This window comes from Mastigoproctus giganteus, chromosome 9, assembly GCF_048544385.1.
Source record: "Mastigoproctus giganteus isolate SK-2022 chromosome 9, ASM4854438v1, whole genome shotgun sequence".
Taxonomy (NCBI): domain Eukaryota; kingdom Metazoa; phylum Arthropoda; class Arachnida; order Uropygi; family Thelyphonidae; genus Mastigoproctus; species Mastigoproctus giganteus.
The window spans coordinates 146,516,963-146,544,919 of NC_143583.1; the positions used below are offsets into that span (position 1 = coordinate 146,516,963).

The 27,957-nt window shown below is 37.6% G+C and overlaps 1 protein-coding gene across 1 annotated transcript in view; it reads left to right on the top strand.

The window, feature by feature from the left end:
* Positions 1–7,621: 7,621 nt before the first annotated feature.
* LOC150080805 (bleomycin hydrolase) overlaps positions 7,622–27,957 on the top strand; it is a 163,088-nt gene continuing 142,752 nt past the window's right edge. Inside the window, exon 1 of the mRNA XM_090381004.1 lies at positions 7,622–7,680. Coding sequence (XP_090237130.1) covers positions 7,662–7,680 — 19 coding nt within the window. The 5' untranslated portion in view covers positions 7,622–7,661. The remainder of the gene's footprint in view (positions 7,681–27,957) is intronic.

Consider the following 27,957-nt stretch of genomic DNA (forward strand, 5'->3'; position numbering starts at 1 on the left):
AGTATTGTCTAATAGAATCTTATCTAAATATAGAAATAGCACTATGAATTTTTCTTACACAGACGCACTCTTCTAATTTTACCAATCCACTAGCTTTCACTTCTTCTGAAAGCTCCTAAAAAACCGAGAAAAATTCAATTAAAATGATATACCTTCATTGCATAATTTTAGTTTATATTATAAGGTTAAAAGTATTATATTTCGCAATATTCTGTTTCTATGATTTTATACTAGATATTTAAATTATCTGGTTTTCTAATTTCTTTGTAGTTATATGTACTTTCTTTGTCGTTTATAGAGAATTCAATTCTTTATAGATAGAAACGAATATTTTTTCTTTTTCTTTGATATTTTTGTTTTGTTATATTCATTGTATTATTTCAATTAATTTATTAATAAATATATGCAAATAGTAGACCGTTACAATGGTAATTTTTAAAAATTCATAAAGATTGCAGTGGTGCAGCAAGGGGAGTGCAGAAGGGGGAAATTCCTGCGGGCGCCGAGCTTCAGGAGCGCAAACTGAAAGAATTATCTAATACAATCAAGGGCGCCAGGAAGACATATTGCCCTCGTGCATCGATGACACTAACTACGCTACTGAAAGTTTGACTAACAGCATATAACGGCTACTTGAATATTTATAACACTTTGCCCAAGGCATAAGATTGCCTAGTTCCAGCTCTGACTGATAGCAACAAAAAGCAGTCACGAAGTCTGATAAATAGAAATCATTAAACCCCAGGAGCTCACATCTGGATATCATCATTCTTCTCTTTCTTGGTGATTCCTTTTTATCTCTCTCTCTCTCTCTCTCTCTCTCTCTCTCTCTCTCTCTCTCTCTCTCTCTGTCTCTCTCTCTCTCTCGCACTCAACCTGCTATCCACCATGCTTAACGGCAGCAAGTATGGATATAACCTCAAAGAAGGAAGAAAGAGGATTTCTTTACTTATACAAACTCTAAAACGAAGGGGATGAATCAGATTGGTACACTCGATATCGGTGGTTCGACTGCTGATGATCCTGCTCAGATAGCACATTTGCATCTACATTCACACATGAGGAGTTATTAAGGTTTAAAAATGTCACAAGGTTATCAAATTGTAATGGGGTGCTTAATGACTTTGTAATAACTGCGAACAAAGTGGAGGAATAATTGTTGAAGTTAAACATAAGAAAGGCACCTGGGGTGGATGGGATCTATCCAGTTATATTAAAGGAGGCGGCAAAGCAACTAAGCAAACCCTTAGCCATAATTACAAGAGCATCCTTGGAGAGGTCCCCACGGAATGGAGATGTGCAAATATGTCCCCAATTCCAAAGGGGAATCGAAGGGTGGCACGAGTACTTACAGACCAGTTAGTTTAATTTCTGTTCCGGGTAAAATAATGGAACCACTGGTTAAAGATGCATTGCAGGATCATCTAGATAAGACTGCAGCAATAATTCAGACACAGCATGGGTTTGTTAAGGGAAAGTCTTGTATGTCAAATTTGATTGGTTATTATAATGTGGTTACACAGGAACTGGATGCAAAAAATAATTTTGATATCATATACTTGGATTTCAGGAAAGCTTTTGACACTGTTGCGCATTCAAAACTACTGTACATATTGGAGCCGAATGGTATTACGGGGAAGTTGCTACAATGGATAAAACGGTGGTTGAGTCGGAGAAGACAGGGGGTGGTAATCAATGGGTGCTGCTCTTCGTGGATTAATGTTATTAATGGAGTCCCACAGGACTCAGTGTTGAGTCCAATGTTGTTTTGTATATTTATCAATAATATTGATGAAGGTACATCAGGCTTATTATCGAAGTTTGCAGATGATACAAAGGTTGGCATTGGTTGTTAATGACAGTAATGGCAGTGTGTTACTGTAACAGGATCTAGAAAATTTGGGCAGATGGGCTGCGAAGTGGCAACTGAAGTTTAATTTTGAAAAATGCAAAGTACTGCATATGAGTAGAAGTAACCCCAGAGAAACGTACCAACTGTGTGGTACTACACTTAAGGTGGCAGAAAATGAAAAAGATCTGAGAGTCGTTGTGCAGTCAGATATGAAGTTTTCGGAGCAGCAGACAGGCTGCCAAGGAATTTTGTTTGCAGGGAAAAGGAGGTGATTGTCCCTCTGTATAAGGCAATAGTCAGGCCACTCCTTGAATACTGAATGCTGGTCTGGAGACCTCATTTTAGGAAGGATGTAGATTTGCTTGAGTGTGTACAGGGAAGGGCAACAAGATTGGTGAGGGGAATGAAGGGATCCTTTTACCAGGAGAGGCTTAAGTTCTGCAAATTGCAGCAGCTGGAGACTAGGCACCTGCGAGGTGATCTGATTGAGGTGTATAAGGCCTTGAATGGGTTGAGCACGCTGAATTTTGATGGGGTTCTTCCACTTGTTCAGAGTACGAGCCTAAGGGGGCATAAATTCAAATTAAGGAAACAGTTGTAGAATAGATGTATGGAAATTTGCCTTTAGCCAGCGGGTGATTAATTGCTGGAACAAATTTCCATCTGTCGTTGTGGAAGTTGATAGGTTAAATAGATTTAATGAGGAACTGAACAAATATTTAGAGTGGATTGTTTTGTAATTTTTTTTTCGGTGATGCTGCATAAGCTCATACGTTTGCTATCTTGCATCACATGCCACCACTACTACTACTACCTTGCAGGTGTCTAGTCTCCAGACAATGTAATTTGCAAAACTTAAGCCTTTCTTCGTAAGAGCAACCCTTTGTTCGATTCACTAATCTTGTTGCACCTCTCTATACACGTTCCAGCAGCTCTACTTCCTTCTTAAAATGAGGTCTCGAGACCTGTACACAAGATGTGGCCTGACTTTTGCCCTATACAAGGGGATAATCACCTCCTTATCCCCACTAGAAAAATTCCTGTATATTATTGACAAGACACCAGATCTGTTCCTGCAGACCGTCCGCACTGCTCAGAAAACATATCTGCCTGCATAATTACACCGAGGTCCCTTTTATTCTCCATCACTGTCAGGTAGTACCACACAGTTGATTTGTTACTCTGGAATTACTGCTTCTCATATGCAGTACTTTACATTTGTCAATGTTATTTAGTTTAAATAACATTGACAAATGCTTCCAATTAATGGGGGCACTCTCTTCCCCGAAACTGAAGGATTCATGCTCGCCATCCAAGACCAGGTAATCAACACCAGAAACTATAGATAATACATCCCAAAGAAGCGCGGAATATCATATGACACACGGCGACGATGCCAACTGGCCTCAGAAACGATCCAGCACATCACGAGGGGGGGATGCAAGGTGATCAGCCAGACTATGTACCCTCGTAGACACGACCAGGTAGCCAGGATAATACACCAGAAGCTAACAAGGAAATATCTGTTGACCACAGAAAGTGTACCATACTACAAGAACCAACCGCAGGCAGTGATAGAGACTCCAACCCATAAACTGAACTGGGTCAGCGCCATAATAACGGATAAGTCGATCCCGCATAACAGACCGGACATAACCTTTGTGCACAAGATAGAAAAGAGTACCTACCTGATTAACCCAGCGGTTCCCAACACTAGCAATGTCCTGAAAACCTATTAGTAAAAAAATAGAAAGTACATGAATCTGAGACATGAGATCAAGGAGATGTGGCATTTGGAAGAAGTAACGCCCATCCCGATCATTGTGTCAACCATCGGTATGGTGCCAAAGGCCCTACATAGCAGCAAGAGGTCTCCCAGAGAACCCCCTACAAGGAACTCCCGAAGTCGCAATCCTGAACACCTGTAGGATAGTCAGAGAGTTTCTTGACCAACGGTAACATCAGACATAACAACCACCCTGTGTACTTGGTAGCATTACCTGTCACAGAGTGGAATCACCCAATCTGGAAGAAATAATATAAGAGCAACAACAATAATATTAATAACGCAGCACTATTCGTGATTAAATTTTAGTAGATTTTGTTTTGGTGTGAATTTTATTTATATCAGCGGAATAAATAATTTTATCACGAATAGTATTTGTTAAGTAGTTAACTAACTCGAAATACTAATGGTGTCAATTCACAAATAAGTATATTTCCTTATTTTAATTTGATTATTTATCGTTAAGTCCAACAAGCTTGCAGTTACTTATCTGCCTCGTTACAAGACACGGCCGAAATCCGGGTAAAAAGATCTAACCCCCCGGGTAAGAGGAAAAACATGGACTTGGAAAACTTTCCACCCTGATTAATCTTAGTTGGCCTTCAAAGAAGTATAGCGAAATGGAAATAACGACCTTTCACTTATCAGTTCAAACAGACAGAAAGTAGAGACCAACGAATCAACATTATTCAACTTTTTTTAATATTTCACTCCTTCACTAAGGAGCCACTAAGTGAAATACACTTTACACTGTCCAACTTTTTAAATATTTCACTCCCTCATCAATGGGCCACTAAGTAAAATACAGTCTACACCAATGATTCCCAAAGTGGTCGGTAGCGACCCCCCCAGAGGTATTTGGGCAAGTTTGAGGGGTCTTTAGTTCCTAATAAAGCCATTGGGGGTCGGTAACATTTCTTTAGGGATCTTTAAAGAAACTATTTCCTCACAAATATGATTCTAGAAATGTAGAATTAGTACACGAAACAAGTCGTTAATGAAATAAGTCGGGCAGTCAGCAAAGTGGCTTAGGGTAGAATCACACTAATATCACCTCATGTGAGGTTACATGAAAACAAGTCAAACGTCAAATGTATGGGAGGGAGAGAGCTATATTTCCTGTTTTGTTTATTGGTCGGGGACAAACTGTTGTTGATGGCTATAGTCGCAAGATAACATGTTGGCCTTTGAGGCCAATTCACGTCCTCACGAGAATGTTTATATCAATAAACATTTCAGTCATGAAATATTGATATTATTAAATAAATATTTCATAATTTAAATGTTACATTGCCAAAATATATAAAATGCTAAACATATTTTAAATTTTTACTCGTTCCGTTAAAAAATCCGCTGTCCGCTATTACATATTTTTATCCACCAAACCTGAAGCAATTCCGCTAAAACTAGCGGGAAAACCGCTAAATTGGCAACACTGAGTCTGGATTGCAGGCCGTGAATACGTTCGCCTGAATTGGTTCCTCAGTGTTTGATGCTACTTGTAATTATAGAGTGTCCAGCGGCTTCCAGGGGAAGGGCTAAACAATAATTGATCAGAGAGAGGAGTCCGCGAAGCCGCTATTTCAATCGTTGGTAGTTTCGCTTTATGGTTTTCAGGTGTCTGCGCGGGTGGCACAGTGGTATCGTCACCGTCTTCCCTTCACCTGGTGGGAAAGACCCGGGTTCGTCGATGACGCGAGGAACTTTAATGGGCTTTATTCACTCCGTGGATGAGTTAGTCGGTTTCAGGCATAGACAGCAAGGTTTTTTCCCCAGAAATTGGGATTTTTCGTCCAGTAAAACAGGAAATCTACTCCAGAACACACGCAATTTACAGACACAAATACGGGGTAATGTATTAAATTACGGGTATCTCTAGTATAAATTTTTTTTTATAGTTTTCAGGTTCCCTTTATTTATTTTTTTTTTTTTTTCGCAGCGAGAGTCTACTTGTGGCTAATTCTTCCTTTGTATGTCTCAAATAAGATAACGACTTGGTCGCAGCCTATAAACAATACATTTTATAACCCTTTTATAATATATGTATCTGTACTATATGTAGTTTGTGGTGGGATCATCTGTTGTCAGCAGGGGAGTTCCTAGGAAATGTGAGGCAAGGGTGCAAATGTGATTTGGTGCCCCATTTAAAATTTCTTCATATGTGTGTGTAAGTTTCAGGTTTTTAGGAGCCCCTTGTACATTCCCGCCCGGGTTAGTGCACCCCCTTGTACCCTCAGGACGGCCCACTCCTGGTTGTCAGGTAGGTTACATTGATGAATGCTTACGAAGGACAAAGAAATAATAAAGTTGCATAACACGTATGGAAAACTGAAACAAAGATAAACAAAGAAAATGTGCGGGAACTGAAATGAGAAAAGTTCAACCACTCACAGGGATTTCCAATTTTGTGAACTCACTATTAGTATTTAAATGTTAAATAATATATTCATTTATTTCCTTTTGTTTTTTTTATTAAGTTTTCTCCTATTCTTTTATTATAACATTCATAAAAATACAGATTTGTCTGCACATATGTTGTAAATACTGTATTGTAAATATTAAATATACTACACATATACTACAAGTATCCCCAAATTCTTTCCCCTCCCCTGGTACAAACACTTTGGATTAAACACTGCTTTCATTCCTTTCACTGAGCTTGTTACTATTCTCTTCACCCGCTTCAACGTGCCAATTTTTAATGAAGTAATAAATCCCTTAACAGGGATACCATTATGTGGAAATCGTAAAACAAATTTGTTAATGGAAGACTGTATAATCAGTCTGATTAGCTATTATAAGAGTAATAAAAGAACTGGATTATAGAATTAATTTGATATACTTAGATTTCAATTTGAAGTTTTAATACTAGGTGGGTTGAGTACGCTGAATTCTGATGGGATCCTTCCACTTGTTCAGATTACGAACCTATAGAGCCATAAATTCAAATTAAGAAAGGACAAATGTAGAATAGATGTGCGGAAATTTGCCTTTAGTCAGCGGGTGGTTAATTGCTGGAACAAACTTCCATCTGTCGTTGTGGAAGTTGATAGGTTGAATAAATTTAAGGAGGAACTGGACAGCATTTGGAGGGAATGGTGTGATTTTTTTTTTTTTTTTGACTGATGCTGCATAAGCTCATACACTTGCTTTCTTGCATCACATGCCACTACTACTATTACTACTACTGATCAGCATGAAAAACTGCTATGCGATTTCGAACAGTGTCGCAATAAGGGAAAATTTCTACTGTGGGTAAAGGTATGGTTCTGGAGCAGGAGATGTAGGGTGCTTATTAATGACCGCTCTTAATGGACTGACTTCGGCGCTGGATACAGAAGTATTGTTAATGCAAAACGTATTCTGTATCCAGCGCTGATGCAAAGCGCATGATGGCCTTCAGAATTTCTTTGTCAATTGTTAAAAATTAGTTAAGTTATTTAAAAATGTAAGAATAAAGCCTCTGTTGTTTTCACTTCACAAAGTGAGGGACTGGGTAGTGTAGCCCCCTAACTACTGTCTCTCATCGGGCCTTTGGTTACCTCAGGTTTCAGTGTGCTGGTGGGCGGCTTACGTTTTCGATTTTTATTATCATTATTAATGAAGGTATATCAATTTTAATATCTAATTTTGCAAATGAATACGAAAGTTGGCGCAATGTTCCATTACAATAATCACTGCCAACTACTGCAAGACCTAAAAAAAATTAGGCTGATCTGCTGACAAGTAGCAAAGTAAAAAGAAGTGACAGCGATAAAAGAAATTTAATGCATATGTGTTACCGAGAATAATATGTGTACCCAGAATAGCATACCATTAGGTTGCCAAGCCCGAGGTGGCGGAGAACAAAAAATTTAGGAGTGTTTGTACCGAATATTAGTAAGACTAATACGTGCACGAAACGATTTTGTATACAGTATATTTTTTCCCTCCGAAATCCTTGTGGCGACATCTGTCGGAACGAAAAATCTTCAGTTTGCGGTGCCGTAGTGGTCTTTAAGCATCGCGGACGGCAGTAGAAACATGGGGACAACGAGAGGAGGTACTATCTATTGTATTTTTACAGTTATTCATATTTTAGAAAATTTGAACATCATATACAAATGGCATTATTAATTTTATTCATTAAGTGCAGCTTATAAAATTTACAGCAGTCCAGAAAAGCCCACGTGCAATTTGTCGACATTTGCTTAGAAATCAATCATTTCATAATATATCATTGATAAGTGTGCTTAGACTACATGTCAAACGACGGTGTTTATTGTGATCATTGCATATTTTAAGACTAATAATTATAAATGTGTTGCATCATTAAAGTTAAATTAGTTCTACATTATAATATGCTGGACTAGTAGACTGCAGAATTTGAGTTTTATAGAGAATTCTTACTTTTATTTTCACATGCCCATTTGTTCTACCAGAAATTCATTATGTGTTTGCTCTGTGCTAAATGTCATAGGATAAGATAATGGTCACGAGTGTTATGTATATTGTTATTATTATTATTAGCCATATGGTGCAAGGAAGCCTGAGGCTTATGCTGCACCAGGCAAAAAAAAAAAAAAAATCTGGATTACCCAGAGAAAGAGAAGAATGATGATATCCAGCTCAGGACCCTGGGTGTGCCAAGCCCATACTCACCAGATGTGAGTCCCCGTGGTTAAAACTGAGAGCAAATTTATTTGGCCAGTAAAGTATTCGAAATCTCTTGGTGTTGCCCAATACTACATTATTTTATTATTATTATTTTTTTTTAAAACCATATACAGGTAATGAGTAGCTGAATTTATGTTAAGGGTAACTTGTCGTAATCGTGATGCACACATAGTACTGAAGTTATAGGATGATTTAAGAAAATTAATGCTTAATTATAATAGTGCCCCTCTGTTCATTAAAATAAATCATTAAATATAGTAATCTTTCATTTGGTTTGTAGTATCTGATAGAAACCACTTTTTTTTTTTTTTTTAAATTTGGGAATAAAATCATATATTTCCACATACTTTTCCCACTAATTTTTTTCCAAACTATGATGTAGTATTTTCTGTTTGTATTACAATTTATTGGATTTATGGAAGAAAGGCTAACAGTTTGTTTGTTCTGTCATTTGTGGAATTAGCAGGAGTGTACAAACACTGCTCATCTAGCAACTGTAATCTATCTCCTTGCCTACTTGACAGGATGAATAGGTGGAGGTACAAATTATAGGTAATATGTCTGTACTAGTGGTATGTTATAATTTGATTCTTTGCACCTATCAAGTACATTCTTCTGTAACTTTTCTTTTTTTGGCATGGGTGATCCATATGAAAAGCCAGGAATTATGGGAATATTGAGGTTGTATGATAAAGGTAAGTGATAAATGCATATAACACAAGAAATTTAAAACAACAAAAAGTAGGATAAATTATATTAATTATAATTAAACACCATTTCTGATTCAATAAAAAAGGTAAAAATTATTTTTTTATAATTAAAAACTGGTGTCTAAAAGACACTACTTGAGTCTTCCATTTGGTAGTGTGACTGACAGAGGATAAATGATGATAAAAACTATTGAAGTAACTTTTGACATTCATGCACAACAAATGAGATCAGCTGTATGTACTTTTTTACACTGCTGCTTTATGTGAAGGTTATCACTGCCTGAATTGAAATATTAACAACAGGAACTGTGATATCTTGTCAACAAAAACAAGATTAAATACATATATATTTTTTTGTCAAAAGTTTAATCAGCACATGAAATTGCGGTTGTTTATATACTGGGAAATTTTTTTTTTCTAGGGATTTAACAACCAGAATGCATTGAGCGCAATAAATAAAAAATAAATAAATACTAGGGAGCTTCGTGCCCTGCTTGCTGCACTCACTTCTTTTCATAAAATAAAATACTTACAGAAGCTTTCGACATTGTGCGTGTCTCTTCCGAAGATATGAATACATCTTCGGAAGAGAAGTGGCTTAAGTGCACACATGAGGTTTGTCTAGCATGAACACATTAAAACAGAAGCTTGTTTTACCACAGTAAAACAAGCTTCTGTTACGTATGTTGAACTTAAGCCACTCTTGGTAAGAGGATCCTTTCATTTCCCTCACCAATCTTGTTGCCCTTCTCTGTACATGCTCAAGCAAATCTACATCCTTCCTAAAATGAGGCCTCCAGACTTGTATGCAGTACTCAAGGCATGCCCTCACCATTGCCTTATACAAAGGGATAATCACCTCCTTTTCCCTGCTAGCAAAATTCCTGTAAATCATTGACAAACCTCTGGCAGCCTGTCTGCATTGCTCAGAAAACTTCATATCTGCCTGCACAATTACTCCCAGGTCTTTTTCATTTTCTGCCACCCTAAGTGTGGTAGTACACAGTTGGTATGTTCCTCTGGAGTTACTTCTACCCATACTTTGCATTTGTCAATGTTAAACTTCACTTGCCACTTCTCAGCTCATTTGTCCAAATTTTCTAGATCTTGTTGCAGTAGCACACTGCCATTACTGTCATTAACAACCCTGCCTTAGTTCCTTTGTATCATCTGCAAAACTAAGACTTCGATAAATATACAAAACAACAGTGGGCCCAACACTGAACCCTGTGGAACTCCACTAATAACATTACTCCACAAAGAGCAGCATCCATTGATTACCACCCTCTGTCTTCTCCTATCTCCCACTCAACCGCCCTTTTATCCATTGTCGCAACTTACCCTTAATACCATTCTGCTCCAATTAGTAGAGGAGTCTTCCTTGACTTGGTGCATTATAGCCTTAGATGCTAATGCACCATAAAATCCTAAAACAAACAAACAAACAAAGTAGAGCAGTCTTCCATTCACATCAGTGTCAAAAGTTTACTGAAATCCAAGTATATGATATCAAAATTATTTTTTGCATCCAGTTCCTTTGTAACCACACCATAGTATCTAATCAAATTTGACATACAAGACTTTCCCTTAACAAACCCATGCTGTGTCTGAATTATTGCTGGAGTCTTATCTAGATGATTCTGCAATGCATCATTAACCAGTGACTCCATTATTTTACCCTGAACAGAAGTAAAACTAACTGGTCTGTAATTACTCGTGTCACCCTTCGATCTCCTTTGTGAATTGGGGATACATTTGCACATCTCCAGTCTGTGAGGACTTCCCCTGAGTCCAAGGATGCTCTCCTAATTATGGCTAAGGGTTTGCTTAGTTCCTTTGCTACATCCTTTAATATAACTGGATAGATCTCATCCACCCCAGGTGCCTTTCTTACTGTTTCTAACAATTTCTCCTCCACTTTGCTCTCAGTGTGAATGCAGTTGCAAAATACTCATTCAGTTTGTTTGCTATCTGAGCAGGATCATCAGCAGTTGAAACATCGATATCAAGTGGACTAATCTGATTCATCCCCTTCCTTTTAGAGTTTACACAAGTAAAGAAATCCTTGCTGTTTTTTTTAGCATCCTTTGCCAAAAATTTTTCGTAATCGTCTTTCGCTTGCCTAATCTCTTTTGTGGCTTGATTACAGACTAGCTTATATCTGTCCTTCTGTGTTGCCTGATAATTTATTTGCATTCCATGCATATTTCTTCTCTTCCATGAGTCTCATTAGTTCATTTGACACATTTGTGGAAACATCTCAGTAAGTTAGAATAATACTCTGCATTGATAGTGCTGAGTATTATTCTAACCTACTGAGATGTTGATAGTGGCACCTCATTCCAGGAAATCAATCATGATTAATCATGACTTTCCCAGCTGACTTTTGCACTCAACTTTTTAGGAGTGGGGAGAAGAGGGATTCTTCCACTGTTTTGATCATTCTTTTGTTTCAGAGTCAAAATGGTGTACCCATGTTTTGTTCACAGTGACATATTGCCACCAAAACTTAGCTTTATTAGCTTCAAAATTCTGCACAGTCTTACATTCCAGGATCTGAGTCTGTTGCATGCATATCAAAGCTTGTAGAGCCACAATACAATGTACTATGGCAGATTTGAACTTTTTGGCTGCTGCTGCTTTCCTCTATATGGTTATTTGCATATCATGAGTTACTCACATGCAATTGGTTTTTAGGCTCATTAACATATATGCATAGTGCACCTATTGTCTTCACCATGTCCGTCCATATGTAACAATTTGCTTCCCACTGGATGGATTTTCATAATTTCTTAGCTGGGGCTTTTAAAAAGATTTGTTGAGCCATCTCAAATTTTATTAAAATCAGACCAGTAGAAATCTTACAATTATTATTTCTTTAATTAATTCAACTTCTATTGGATGGATTTTCATTAAATTTTATATTTAGGCTCTTTAGAATGATTTGTTGGGCTTTCCCAAATCTTATTAACATTGGAACAATAGAATTTTCAGCAACTGTTGTTTAATTTTTTTTCATATATATATCACATAGGCTATCCACATATATTATATTATAGATGAAGCACTGGATATTATGTTTGTTGCCATGCACTGGTTGGAAGAATGAATGGGCAATGTAGTGGATGCATAGAATTGAAATTTCTCAGTTTGCACATAAAAGTAAATTTCTTTTTTCTCTTTTTTTAATTATAAATCACAAATTATTACTATTTGCTAATGTGTTGGAAATGTAATGCACTTTGTACATTAATTTTTTTTTTTTAAACCCTAGGCAGGTAACAAGTAGCTGAATACTGCACATTGCCTGTCTGCAGTTGAAAGCAGCTCTAACATGATGATATTTTTAAAAACTACTATAATAATGCTCTTAAATATCTGTTTTAATGCAATGATGACATTCTTAAACATTGCTTAACACAAGAATAACATTCAGGGTGCTATCATTGTGTTAAATGATGGAACAAAAGCAAACATTAAATTTTGTTTAAGCTGGTGAAAAGTTTGATTGAAACCTGCAAATTCTTAAAACCCAAGTGTATGGTAACAATTCAATGCTGTTTTTTTGCTTTCATATTTTTCAAGGTTTTTAAAAATCTTGAAAGAAGGTTTGCAAGGTTTTGGGATGACTGTGAAAATCTGGAAGAGAGTGGCATAATGTTGCAAGGAAGTAAATTTATACAGTATCAGCCATTAAAAAAAAATACCTGCTTCATTTGCCTATACCCTCTAATAATTTGTTCAGTCTTTAAATTTTCATTTATTCAAACTAAATTCCACAACACCAAGTGGAAGTTTATTCCAACATGCAATTACTCTGTGGTTTAGGACAAATTCCTTCACAATCTAACTTGCAACTATTCTTTTCAAATTTAAATATGTCCCCTTGTGTATGTGTGCTGACAGAGTGAGCTTTTATTATTATTGTTATTTTTTTGTTTTTTTAAATTTTATTTTAGTGAAACACTGGAGACTACACTCATGCAACACATGATGCAACGAGATCCTTCATAGAAGAATGTGCTATTCTCACAAATAGCTGTAGTCAGTGACTGCTGACAGGAAATATTTTGTGAAAAGGATAGGTGGAATAGGACCAGGATATGACTGCCAGGGACAAAAGTTGGGGACATTGTAGAGCCTCTAGCACCTTTTAAGGACATAAAAGTTAATGTTGTTGTACCCCCTGATACCAAGGATATTAAAAGTAGAATATCCTGGATTTACTTAACAAGTATAGGACAATGTGGAGAAAAAGTTACTACATAGCAATTCAATTTGAAAGTGTGGCAATTCTGCCCAGACATGAGAGGAAGGAGTATATGGTGAGATGCCTGGGATCAAAGGAAATGATATGGAAAATGCTGCAGCCTGATCAGCACAATCTCACAGCAGTTGCAGCCCACTAGTCCCCTATACAGACTACAGGCAAGTGATAATAAAAGGAATTCACAACCAGTGGTAACAATTATGGCACAGACAGTCCATAAACAAGTTGTATCAAATCAAGTCTGTAATCCAAAGATGGCAGTCTAGTCTGCGCAGGAGTTGTAGATAGGAAGTTGTTCTAGTTTGTCTCCGCATAGTACATAATTGTCTGACGCACTCTTTTCTGCTGAGGACTGATGACCCTCCTATGTGTGAGTACTGTGACACAGTTTTAACTGTTAGACACATTTTAACTGAATGTCCATGTTTTAGACATGAACGATGTATATCTTTTACTGCTTTTAACCATCTCACTGCACCCTATACACTCAGTCAGATACTCTCTGAAAATGACCATGTGTCAGCTATTTTTAACTATTTAAAACTGATAAACTTATTTACATCTTTTTAACTATACTCTTTTGTTAACTTTTTTTTTTTTTTATGAAAACCCCAAACACGAAAGGTATCAAAACCTATAGTACTTAGTACCGTGCATGGGTTGAAGGAGAAATATGGGAGGAGGGGGATGCCGGAAACTTTGCTCTAGAGACTAAACATGGGTTTCACCACTTCAAGCCTCCAATAAGCAAAGTGGTAGTATTTCACCGGTTGACGAAAGTCATCTACCTTATACTTTTATTACATTTTATATATCATTTATACCATGCTGACTGCTCTTATACATATTTTTGTACAAATCTTTTTCTGATATAGTGACCAATATTCCCGGGTAACTAATATTTTAACTTTTGTTTCTGTACTTTTAATATGTCTACTCATTTATTGTGGTTGGTGCATTATAGCCTAGGTTGCTGTTGCAACGGTAAAACCAAACCAAACCAAACCAAATGGTGAGATGCTTATCAGTAAGTTTGGGCTTCCTGGAGAGACTGCAGAATTCATTTTTCTCAGCATGGTGTATGTTTGTTAACTGTAAAAACTGTTTTTACAGAGATGGATACATTTAAATAAAAGGGTGTATTAATACTGCCTCAACAGTATTAGCAAAGAATATTTGCTAATACTGTTGAGGCAGTATTAGAGTGGTCAAAAAACTGCTAGCTTGGGAGGATACATGGAATGATAGATTAATAGCAACCATAGGCAGAAGTTTAAGTGATTCTTGCACTGTTTCTATTGGGACATGCAGCAGCCTGGAAAGGAATTACAAAGCCTGTTGGGGTTCTGCATGGAACAAGGATGGGCTATTTTAGGGTTACTAAGAGTGAAAACATGTGCCTGTATAATGGCATATACACTAATGCTAGGAGTATAGTTAACAAATTTGATGAATTTAAAATACTGCTTATGTCATCAAATGTATAAACTTTCTAGGGATATCAGAAACATAGTGCCAATCAGACATAAGGGGGTGCAGAATTTGAATATAGGGAATACAATGTATACAAAAAGAGTCAGGTCAGGAGGGAGGAGTTATGCTCTTAGTTAAGAAACACAGAATCTAAAGCAGTGTACCCAGTCAATGTAGATGGCCAGTGCAATGTTAAATCAGTTTGGTGTGACACACAAGCACTAAAGTCACTTCATTCAGAGTTTGCATCGAGGATATGTGTGTGCGTGCGAGCATGTGTGGATATGTTTTGTTATATGCATAACAAAAATGAGAGTAGGAGTTTGTTATAGACTAACAAACTCCTACTTACTCCTGCTTTGAATGGATTGAGCAGCTGATGGGTGATTCTTCCTCTTGCTTGGACCATACACAAGGGGTCACAAATTCAAATTAAGGAAGGGCAATTGCAGAATAAATGTGCAGACGTTTGTCTTCAGCCAGTGGGTGGTCAATTGTTGCAACAAACTTCCATTGTTGTTTTGGTAGTTTGAATAAATTCAAGGAAGAAGTAGACAAATTATAGGAGGGGATGGACGGGTGATGTGGGAAGTTTTTTATTGGTTTATGCTTTATAAGCTTGTTTTTTTACTTCTTACATCATTTGTCACTACTAATACTATTACATCAGTGCACTGTGATTACTGCCAACTAGTGATTCTCTTAACTGCTGATTCTTAATGCATGAAGAATCATTGGTGTTAATCAATCAAGAGTATTTATTTCTTTTGTTATCTTTCTAACATGCTGGTATAGAAAACAGCCTTTCAGTAAATCCATAAATATTCTGTTACCATATAAATGATCATCCCACAAGTTCCAGTCAATATTTGCAAAGATAACCCCCCCCCCCCATGATAAAACTTTCTGATTTACATTTGGTTTGTCTCTGTGGTTGTTCATTATATTATCACAATTATTTGCCCTATAACATATGCCTCATTTTTTTTTCTCAGTACTAAGTCATCCCGGACTAACTCAGCATTACAAGCTATGTTAGTTGGGTGTACTGTCTTAGAATCTGTGCTTCTTAACCAATAGCATAATTCATTCCCCCCTCTCCTCATCCTTCAGGGAACATTTATTCATATTTTGCATATGTCAATGTGGCACCTAATTTATGATATCCCTGTGATGTCTGCATTTGATCATCAAATCACATTTGAGTCAGATTCATCAAATTTATATTTTATGCTCCTGTTATTAGTGTACAAACAAGTACCTGTGTGCTTGTTTTTACTCCTAATAATTAACCTTAACACACCCCATATGTTTTCTTGTCCCATGAGGGCCTAAATCAGGCTTTGTAATCTCCTGCACCTTGCTTTCAGGCTGCTACATGTCTAAATAAAGGTACTGCAAGAATAAGTTTTGCCTTTGCTTGCAACTGTCGAAATCCCTCAGACTTTGCAGTTTTCTGACTCCAATAGCATCAGAAAATATTACTTCCCTTCCTTACTTTACTTGTATGCCAAGGTATGTTTGAACTTGAAAGGGATTCAGCTACCCAATTCAGTGCTAGAGCATACACTCTTGCTTCAGACAGCTCCATGTTTATATCTCTTGATAGTGATGACCACTTAAATTTGTGTTCCTTCATCATAAGTTTAAATTTTGATTGCACTATTATGTTAAATTTGAGAATTTTATGCATAAAAAAATTAAATCATATACATGAGCAGGATGTGTGGTGTACAGAATTGCAGTATGCATTTGCCTATGTAACTGGCTCATTATAGCCATAGTTGCTGATGCACCAATAAAATCCAAAACAAACAAGCCCATATAACTTTTAAATTGCTCCTGGAGTTGATGGTATATAACCAGTAATTTTGAGGGAGATGGCAGGCAAAGGCATACTCTAGTTGGACTCGGGGAAGATTCCATTTGGATTGGAGATATGCTAGTATATCAATAATATATAAAGGTGTTAGTAAGAGTGAAGTAGGTAAACTGATCAGTATGACTTTACTAGTTGGAAAAATTGCGGAAGTGATAATTAAGAAATCCAAGGGCATTTAATTAAGATAATTAAGAAATACAGGAGCATATAGATAGAAATGGCATTCTGAAGGAAACAGCACAGTTTTGTAAAGGGATAATCTTAACTTTTGGTTGTTTCTTTGAAAATTATTTCAAAGAAATAATTCTGTTTTTTATTATTTTTATTTGGAACTTTGCAAGGCATTTGATTCCCTCTTTGCACATGAGCCCTCTTGGGTAACACAGTTGGTAGAATTATTGTCCTCCTCCATAGTGGGTAGAAAAGCCCTGAGTTTGAGTCCCGCCAATGATGTGAGGAATTTTTATCGCCATTTTCACAATGTGGCTGAGTTAGTTGGTCTCAGGTGAGGGTAGCATGGTTTTTTGTCCAGGAAACAGAAAATTGACCACAGAACACATACTTCACTTCTATCGTTATGTAAGACTCATGAACTGATAAAGCTAATAATATGGCATTAAAACTACATTTAATTGGTGGTTTTTTTTTTTTTTTTTCATACAAACTGTATGGAAAAAAGAAATAATTGCCAGAGTTCTATTTGTCTGGTCTTAATGAAGTTTGAAATGGCTTAACAAATATTTTTAAAAGGCTAAATATAAATTGTCTGGTTTGCCTAAGGACAGATGGTTGGATGGCCATGGTGAAGGCAGTAGATGCACTAATATATGTATATATATATATATATATATACAGGGTGATTCACTATCAGTGCGACAAACTTGCAAGAGGTGTAGGGGGCACAAAGACGAATCGGAATCACATAGCATTGCAGGGTCCGAAATGCCTTCGTCATGCAGTAGAGGACATTGAACGGGAGGTCGCGTGAACAGTGATCCCACTGGAAGTCAGCATTTGCGAACCAGTTCCCGAGGCAGTAGGATGGACGAGTATTCAAACGTTGAACTGGCCGACATGCACCTCGCGTATGGAGCTGCGGACTGTAACGGGCGCGCTGCTCTGCACTTGTACCAGGAACGTTTCCCGCACAGGCGTGCTCCTCATCACACGATTTTCGCACGTGTGCACAGAAGGTTACGTGAGACTGGTTGTTTCACGAGAGGTACCATGAGTGGAGAGCGAACGACGAGGACGCCAGACAATGAGGAGAATGTCCTATGTCTTGCAGAAGGCAATCCGAGTACGAGTACTCGAGCGATAGGCCAACGATTGGGTATTTCCCAATCCACTGTATGGAGGATACTGTCAACAAACCAAATGAGTTCATACCATCTGCAACGCGCCCAATTATTGGAGCCTGCGGATTATCCACTCCGGAGGACTTTTGCTACTTGGTTTCTTCAACAGAAACGGTTCGCAAATGCTGACTTCCAGCGGGATCACTGTTCACGCGACCTCCCGTTCAATGTCCTCTACCGCATGACGAAGGCATTTTGGACCCTGCAATGCTATGTGATTCCGATTCGTCTTTGTGCTCCCTACACCTCCTGCAAGTTTGTCGCACTGGTAGTGAATCATCCTGTATATATGCAAACTTGCCTTAATAAAGCAAATGTAGAGGTACAAAGTTCAGCACAATATGTTGTACGAGGAGGCAAAAAGAGTAGTCAATTACAAGTATAAATAGACCACATGTGCAAAATGTACAAAGACAGAGAACCATAGATTCCAAGCAGATGTAACCATCCTGCCAAACCACTTCATCTCAGACTATGTATATTCACTGGATCAAAAATAGTGCACCAGTCTTGATACTACCAAATAATGCAACTATTGAATTCAGAAAGAAATATGCAATAAAGATGTATAGGCAGAGACTACCATAAGATAGATCACATAGATATAGAAGAAAGGAATGAGTCAGAAGATTTCATACTTGAAATGTTTGTGGTGGACATACAATGGAAAACCATACTTCCCTGAAAAAAAAAAAGGAAGGCAGAAAACAGATAGGCGAAGGACAACAGGCTGAAATAAAACAGTCCAGTGGTATTGCCAAACCCACTTAATATAAGTTTTCATTGATATTTATAGTTTATATCCCAGTTATTTATGTGGAACAGTATTAAAAGCTTTACTGAACTCTAAATATATAGTGGTGCTAAAAAAAAAAATTGCATTACATCATTTTTTAGGTCGTTTGTCTCCTTATACTGGAAGCTAATCTTTTAGAAATAGTATAGAAGATAGAAATAGAACAAAAATGTATAGGATGAATAAAAATTATTTGGTGATACAGATGCCTCCAGTAGATATAAACTACTGTGCAATTAAATCACAGAGGAGGTAAGATAAGCTAAGGCAGATTTATAATAACATACACGTAAGTTATAATCCAGTTTAAGGCAGATTACATGAAGTTTCTGGCAAAGAATGCAAGGATAAATAGCAAAGACTTCTTTACTTATGCAAAAACTAGAAGAAAGGAAGGAGATGAATCATGTCAGTTCACTTAACTAGAACAACAGTTAACCCACTAGGAATGGGTTAGCTGTTGATGAATCTGCTCAGGTTGCTGAAAAATTTAATAGGTATTTTTCATCTACAGTCACATAAGGAATTTTTTAGGGAAGGGGATGACAGAAGTGTATCAAATTTTAATAGGGTGCTAAATTATTTTGTGGTAACTGAGAAGTAAAATAAAATTAGTATTAATAGTAGCAAATCATGCAAAATTATTGGAACAAATTCCCTTATTATCTGTCCATCATATTCTAATAGTTTGTCTTGTAATCTTCCTTAGCTTGCCTAACTTCCTCCTTGACCCGATTGCAAGACAAACTATTAGAATAAAACCTAGCTTATACAATTACATCCCTGAATGCTTCCCTTTTAGAATTTGATGTTGGTAATTTTATCAGTTGGTCCCACTGCATAGAATTTGAAAACTGTATGCAACCACTGTAGTCCCTTTACAATAACAAAATACCTACCTTTTGCTCTTGGGTGTAGTTACATTTTTAATCTTAAATTATAGGTGAAAAACCTCATACCTTTAAGTAGGACTGTTAATCTCTCAACAGTCCTACTGTTGAGAGATTAACAGTCCTACTTAAAGGTATGATTATAATATGAACTCACCCCCCCGTGTATTGTCATAAATGAATCGTTAAAATAATTAATTAAAATAAGCTTATTTTAATTAAATAATTATTAATTTAAATTATTAATTATCATTAAAATAATTATTAATTAAAATAAGCTTATTTTAATTAATAATTTTTACATGGGGGGTAAGTTCATATTATAATCATTCATGATTGAGTGTTGAAAGATTAACAGTCCTACTTAAAGGTATGAGGTTTTTCACCTATAATTTAAGATTATTGTAATAATAATAGGACTTATTGGGCTTCATAGTCCCTTTTTAATTTGAATTACATTTTTCCTACAATATCCTTTATCTGCAGATTCTTAATGAATGAAGGGTCACTATTGATAATCAGATCAAGAGTATTGCTTTCTCTTGTTGTCTCTCCAACATGTTGGTCTAGGAAACAGTTATTCAATAAATTCACTTATTTCTTGCTGTTGTGTATGTGACCAACCCACAAGTTCCAGTCAGTCTCTGGAAAGTTAAAATCTCCCATTATAAGACATTCTGATTTACTGGCCCGCTATTTGTCTGTACAAAAGCCCTTGTAAAACTAATAAAGAAGCTGAACAAACCACCATCAGATCCAAAAGCTTTTTGATCCATATCCTTCCTTCTCAACTTGGGAAAACTTTTTGAAAGATCGTTAGAAGTCAGAATTACAGACCTCTTCCAAAATCAGAACCTACTCTCATTGCAGCAGTTTGGTTTCATCAAGTGTAAGTCATGTGAGGAGGCTCTTCTTATACTCAGAAATCACATCCAAGACTAAAGCTAAATATGAACTGGCTATTTTTATAGACTTTGAGGGTGCCTTTGACTTCCTCTGGTGGGAAACCGTTCTTGATAGTCTCCGCTGTGCCAACTGCTCATCCCACCTATACCAAGTAGTTTGTGACGACTTCAGACAGAGATATATACAGGTCCTAAAAAAAGAACCACAGTATCACCTGATCCATCTCAAGAGGGTGTCCCCAAGGCTCTATGCTGGGACCCCTCTTCTGGAAAATCGTATTGAACTCCTGGCTGTCCAAAAAACTTGAATATACTTATCCTATAGCATATGAGGATGATTTGGTCCTCGTGTTTCCTGGGAACTTAAGGTCTCATTTGGAAGTATGAGCTTCTTCAGTACTTGGAAATCTTATAGAATGGGCAACAAACAATAAGTTAAAAATATCAACTGCCAAAATGCAAATGATGACCTTTAAGGGACAACTTAATCTACAGCATCCCCCACTCCTGAAAATTTACAGAAAACAAATTCCCTATGTCAGGAATACTAAATACCTGGGCCTGATGTTAGACGACAAGATGAACTTCATGCTCCACATAACCCACCTAACAGAGAAAATTAAAAGTTCACCATGGCCATCATTAGAATTACAAAAACCAACTGGGGACTAGGGCGCAAAACTCTTAGGCTTTACTATAAGGCAGTCTTTATCTCCACAGCAACCTACGCTGCCTCAGTGTGGTACAACAGAACAAAAAAAATACTAAAATTCAGTTTAAACTCCTCTTGCTTCAAAGAATAATGATCCTAACCATGCTTAAATCCTGCAGAACTGTCTCAACCGATGTCCTACAGGCCATCGCAGGCATCATACCTCTAGACCTCCATCCAGCATTCTGTGCTTTTTGCTATTCTATCAAGCATGCCAAGCCCATGACTTTCAGAAGAATAACAATTAACACTCTTGCAGGAATAAAATCTGAGAAGACCTGAATCTGGACAGAATTGACAAAACAATGGCAAACACGCTGGAACATATCAACCAAAGGCAGAATGACTTTCAACTTCATCCCAGAAGTCTCTTTCACTGCATACCAAAGAACCTTCTTCTGGTTCGCTCCGAACATCTACACATCATTTATCCTCACTGGCCATGGATCAATGAACTCAAAACTGTATTAGTTTAGATTAGCTAACACTGATTCCTGCATATGCTAACAAACATAAGATTGGATCCACATCCTGTACCACTGCTTGCTCTACATGGACATTAGAAACATCCTGAACGCACAAATTCTCAGCTTTCCTCCAGGGAACGAGACACTCAGTAGAATCCATCACCAATTTCAAAGCTTTCCAGCAGTTCTCAACAGCTATTTTCTAGAAGAAAGCGACTTTTGGCAAACCAACCAGTCACAAATTCAAATCAAGATGCCTAGAATAACAGAGACCCTTTCTATCACTGTTTACTATGAAGAACCTAAATTATGGAACTTTAAGAAACTTTTGCCTTCAATTCCTAGGGGATCTCATGTCTCTAAAACATGAAGATAGTCACTCTCTTTTCCATCTTCCCACTCCACTTTTAATTTTTTTGAAATTAAGTTAACTACAATATTACTTTTTTATTACTAATTTAAAATTTTTTTTATTGAAGCATATATAATATATATATATATATATTTTTTAAATTTAATTTAATTCTATTATTTATTTATTTAATTTTTTTATTGTTAATTATTTTTAATTTTTAATTTAATTTAATTTATTTTTTAAAAATGTTTTAAATTTATTTTATTTATTTTTCTATTTTATTTTATTATTTTATTTATTTATTTTTATTTGCTGGTACCCTCAGCTTGGGCAGCTGCGGGTACGGGATTTTTCTGGCACCCGCTGGTATAGCACTACCTCCAGTGGGTGAAGGACTTCGCGCTTCCTAGGGCAGAGAAAGATTGCAATGATCAACCTCCATGGGACTAGGGACATACGTAGTTGTGGCCCACCTCCTTGTGGTGTAGATGGGCACCGGGTAGGCTCTCCAGGAGATCCTGGCCTTCCTGGTGGCAAAGTGGCCAGAAACAACTAAACAACATAACAACACACAAACTATACAAACACAACACTACACATTTCTGGCCATTCTACAGTCTTGTATCTTCACAGAGCACAGTGGTGGAGCTGAACTAATGTTCCAGAGCCGCTGTACAGAAGATATTATACATGTACAGCTGCTCATTATACTTATCACAGCCTTTAAGCCTATAACACTCTCCTACTCTCATTTTTGTTTTCCTAGTGCTTATGTTACACCAGACTGACTCCACATTACACTGGTCACCCATGTGAAATGGATGCACAGCCTGATGTGTTTTAATTTTAATTTTATGTGCTTTTTAACTAAGAACATAATCATTCCACCTCTCTTGCCTTGTCTGTACACATTGTACTCCCCATATTTAATTTCTGCATCCAGTGTATTTGAGTGATACCATATCTCCAAATATTCCCACAGTGTCTACGTTTATTTGATGACTTTAGCAGTACATCAAATTTATTTATTTTGCTTCTAATATTGGTGTGCATGTATGCTTGTATGCACACCAATGTTTGGAGCAAATAAATAGTTTTTACTTCTAGTAACCCTGACGCAACCCATGTATTTGCTTGTTCCATGAAGAATCCCCAGCAGGCTTTGAAATCCCCAACATCTTTTTTTTCCAGGCTGCTACATCATAGAAGCAGTGCATTAATCACTTGAACTAATCTAGTAGTTCATGTACCCTGCCCCCTTGATTTAAAAATGCTTTATTCCAGCTAGTAGTTTTCCAAACCACCTTTACGCTGTCTTGATAGCATCAGCAAAATAATCTTGCACCCCGTACTGTTTACGTATACCCCATCCCTGTAAAACACTCTTCTGTTAATAATCATAGACCATTCTGAGGAAAATTATATTCCATGAGCCTTGCACAGTCTCTCCAGGGCTGAATTGATTGATACGGCTTCTGTTATGTACTGTTTTTTTTGCTAAAAACATAGTGATTACTGACTGTAAGGCCTCCTAATTACCTAACAGTGACTTCAGATTAATCTACTTTTGTATTTAATTGAAAGCTGCATTGACTTTTGAAGAGCTGTTCACAGATGAAGAACGTTGTTTTAACTAAGCAACTGTCAGAGAAAAGGGGAGGCAGTAGAAGATCACCAATCTGACATACTATTGAGAGGTGAAGGGTGGAGTCAAACATTTTATGGAGCAGGGTGTCCACCTGATGAAGAAGTAGATATTCTGGAAGGAAGTGCAGAAGCAGAAAGAATCTTGCCTGGGAAGAATCCTGGGCCTGCAGAAGGCCGAGTGGCTGTCAGTTGACCAGTGTCAGCAGAACCCCTGGAGTTCATTCATGGAGCAGCAGTGAATATGTTGGAGCTTTGCAGGAGAAGATGAAGCCACAGTGGATGGACAGGGCAAAGCTAGAGATGGCTCTTGAGTGGCCACATAGTTGAGACTGGTGATATAATTGCAATGGTGCATCCTATGGAGCACAGAATCATTACTGGGGTTGGTATATCCATATGGCTGACAAGTTACTTAATTCCTGCTATGATTGGCAGCCGGGGAAAGCTAGACAACAGAATGAGCTGTGGTCAGACGTGGACCGTTCTGAGGGTGCAAGGGGTGCACTGCAGCTGGGTGGCAACATTCAAGGGGACAATGTCCTGGAAACCTGAAACTTGCATACACATATGAAGAAAATTTTAAAGGGGAGGGTGCCAAATTTAAATTGGCACCCGGGTGGCACATCCCTAGGAACTTTCCTGGTTGTAGTAGTAGTAGTAGTAGTGGCATGTGATGCAAGAAAGCAAATGTATGAGCTTATGCAGCATCAGCCAACAAAAAAAAAAAAAAAAAAAATCACACCATTCTCTCCAAATGCCTGTCCAGTTCCTCCTTAAATTTATTCAACCTCTCAACTTCCACAACGACAGATGGAAGTTTGTTCCAGCAATTAACCACCCGCTGGCTAAAGGCAAATTTCCGCACATCTATTCTACATCTGTCTTTTCTTAATTTGAATTTATGCCCACTTAGGTTCGTAATCTGAACAAGTGGAAGGATCCCATCAGAATTCAGCGTGCTCAACCCATTCAAGGCCTTATATACCTCAATCAGATCACCGCGCAGGTGCCTAGTCTCCAGCCACTGCAATTTGCAGAACTTAAGCCTCTCTTGGTAAGAGGATCCCTTCATTCCCCTCACCAATCTTGTTGCCCTTCTCTGTACACGCTGAAGTAAATCTACATCCTTCCTAAAATGAGGCCTCCAGACCTGTACGCAGTACTCAAGGCGTGGCCTGACCATTGCCTTATACAGAGGGATAATCACCTCCTTTTCCCTGCTAGCAAAATTCCTATATATCATTGACAAAACCCCATGACCTGCCCTAGCAGCCTGTCTGCATTGCTCAGAAAACTTCATATCTGCCTGCACAATTACTCCCAGGTCTTTTCATTTTCTACCACCTTAAGTGTAGTACCACACAGTTGGTACGTTTCTCTGGGGTTACTTCTACCCATATGCAGTACTTTGCATTTGTCAAGGTTAAACTTCATTTGCCACTTCTTAGCCCATGTGCCCAAATTATCTAGATCCTGTTGCAGTAGCACACTGCCATTACTGTCATTAACAACCCTGCCAACCTTTGTATCATCTGCAAACTTTGACATTAAGCCTGATATATCTTCATCAATATCATTGATAAATATACAAAACAACAGTGGACGTAACACCGAACCCTGTGGGACACCACTAATAACATTAGTCCAAGAAGAGCAGCATCCATTGATTACCACCCTCTGTCTTCTCGCACTTAACCATCCTTTTATCCATTGTAGCAACTTACCCTTAATACCATTCTGCTCCAATTTGTACAATAGTCTTCCATGCGCAACAGTGTCAAAAGCTTTCCTGAAATCCAAATATATGATATCAAAATTATTTTTTGCGTCCAGTTCCTTTGTAACCACATCATAATATCCTATCAAATTTGTCAGACAAGACTTTCCCTTAACAAACCCATGCTGTGTCTGAATTATTGCTTCGGTCTTGTCTAGATGATCCTGCAATGCATCTTTAACCAGCGACTCCATTATTTTACCCGGAACAGAAGTTAAACTAACTGGTCTGTAATTACTCGTGTCACCCTTCGATCCCCCTTTGTGAATTGGGGATACATTTGCACATCTCCAGTCCTTGGGAACCTCCCCTCAGTCCGAGGATGCTCTCATAATTATGGCTAAGGGTTTGCTTAGTTGCTTTGCCGCCTCCTTTAATATAACTGGATAGATCCATCCACCCCAGATGCTTTTCTTATGTTTAACTTCAACGATTTCTCCTCCACTTTGCTTTCAGTTATTACAAAATCATTAAGTATACTGCTACAATTTGATAACCTTAATAATTCCTCACGTGTGAATGTAGATGCAAAATACTCGTTCAGTTTGTTTGCTATCTGAGCAGGATCATCAACAGTCGAACCATCAATGTCAAGTGGACCAATCAGATTCATCCCCTTTCTTTTAGAGTTTATATAAGTAAAGAAATCCTTGCTGTTTTTCTTAGCATCTTTTGCCAAGGATTTCTCGTAATCTGCCTTCGCCTGCTGAACCTCCTTTGTCACCTGATTACAGATTAACTTATATCTGCCATAGGCTTCTGAGTCGCTTGATAATTTATATGCATCCTATGCATTTTTCTTCTCTGTTACGAGTCTGATTAGTTCATTTGACAACCATTTAGGCCTAAACCTTGAACAATATTTCTTAATAGGTATGAAACTTTTAGTAGCTTCCACGATTAATTCCTTGAATGCTTCCCACTTAGAATTTACTGTTGGTAACATTGTCAGTTGATCCCACTGTACAGAATTTAAAAACTGTCGGAGACCACTGTACTCGCCTTTATGGAAGCAAAAACCCTTTCCTTTACCCCTGATGGTAATTAAATCTTTAAGTAAATCCCACGTCAGTACACTGTGATCACTGCCACCTAGTGGTTCTTTTATCTGCAAATTCCTAATACATGAATGATCACTGCTGATAACTAGATCAAGAGTATTACTTTCTCTGGTTGCCTCTCGAACATGCTGCTGCTGCAGAAAACAATCATCCAATAAATCCACAAATGTCTGACTAGTGTGTGAGTGCCCAACCCACAAGTTCCAGTCAATATCTGGGAAGTTAAAATCCCCCATTATAAGACATTCCGATTTACTAGCCCACTCTATTTTTCTGTACAATTGTTCATTGTACTCATTCGAGTCATTAGGCCTATAACACACTCCTACTCTTATTTTTGCTTTCGCAGTGCTTATGTCACACCAAACTGACTCAACAGTGCACTGTTCATCTATATCAACTGGATGCACTTCTTTTGATTTTATGTTTTTCTTTATTAACAGCATAACATCTCCTCCCTTCCTATCCTGTCTATCCTTTCTGTACACATTGTACTCCCCAAATTCCAGTTCGGCATTCCAGTAGAAGTCGTTTGTGGCAGTAGATTGGACAGGAGTGCATCACGCGGTTCCAGTCCTCTGGCTCTTCACAGATGCAAAAAGCAGCGTCTACCAGACCAAAAGTCAAATTCCTTTTAAATGATCCATGGCCAGTCAAAAGGAAGAATGTGTAAACATTAAGATAGAACCAGTTGGAACTTCATTTGTTGAGGAAGGTAACATTCAGAATGAACAGTTTTAGTAATTTCACCAGTTGATGAGCTATTCCTTTGTATCTCTCATAGGGAAACCAGTTTGGTCCATGTGCGCGAGCCATCTTATGTTTGATGTTAGTGTTTGAAAGTGTTTTAATGGTGAGTATTTCAACCTTTTTATTCTTCCTAATGGAGCTGAGAGAGGCTGAAGTATAGACATGGAGATCCAGAGGTAGCTGTCCAGTAATAACTTGTAGTGCTTCTTTAACCAGTTACTCCATTAATTTCCCTGGAACATAAATTAAAATAACAGGTCTGTAATACATTGTGTCACCCTTCAGTTCCCCTTTGTGAATTGGGGACACATTTGCACATCTCCAGTCCATGGGTACCTCCACTGAGTCCAAGGAAGTTTTCATAATTATGGCTAAGGGTTTGCTTACTTCCTTTTCTGCATCCTTTAACATAACTGGATAGATCCCATCTACCCTAGGTGCCTTTGTAATGTTCAACTTCAACAATTTCTCCTCTCTTTCTTTGTATCCTTTGCCAAAGATTTCTCATAATCTGCCTTTGCTTGCCTAACTTCCTTTGTGACTCGATTACAGACTAGTTGTATCTACCATAGGCTTCTGTGTCGCCTGATAATTTATATGTATCCCATGC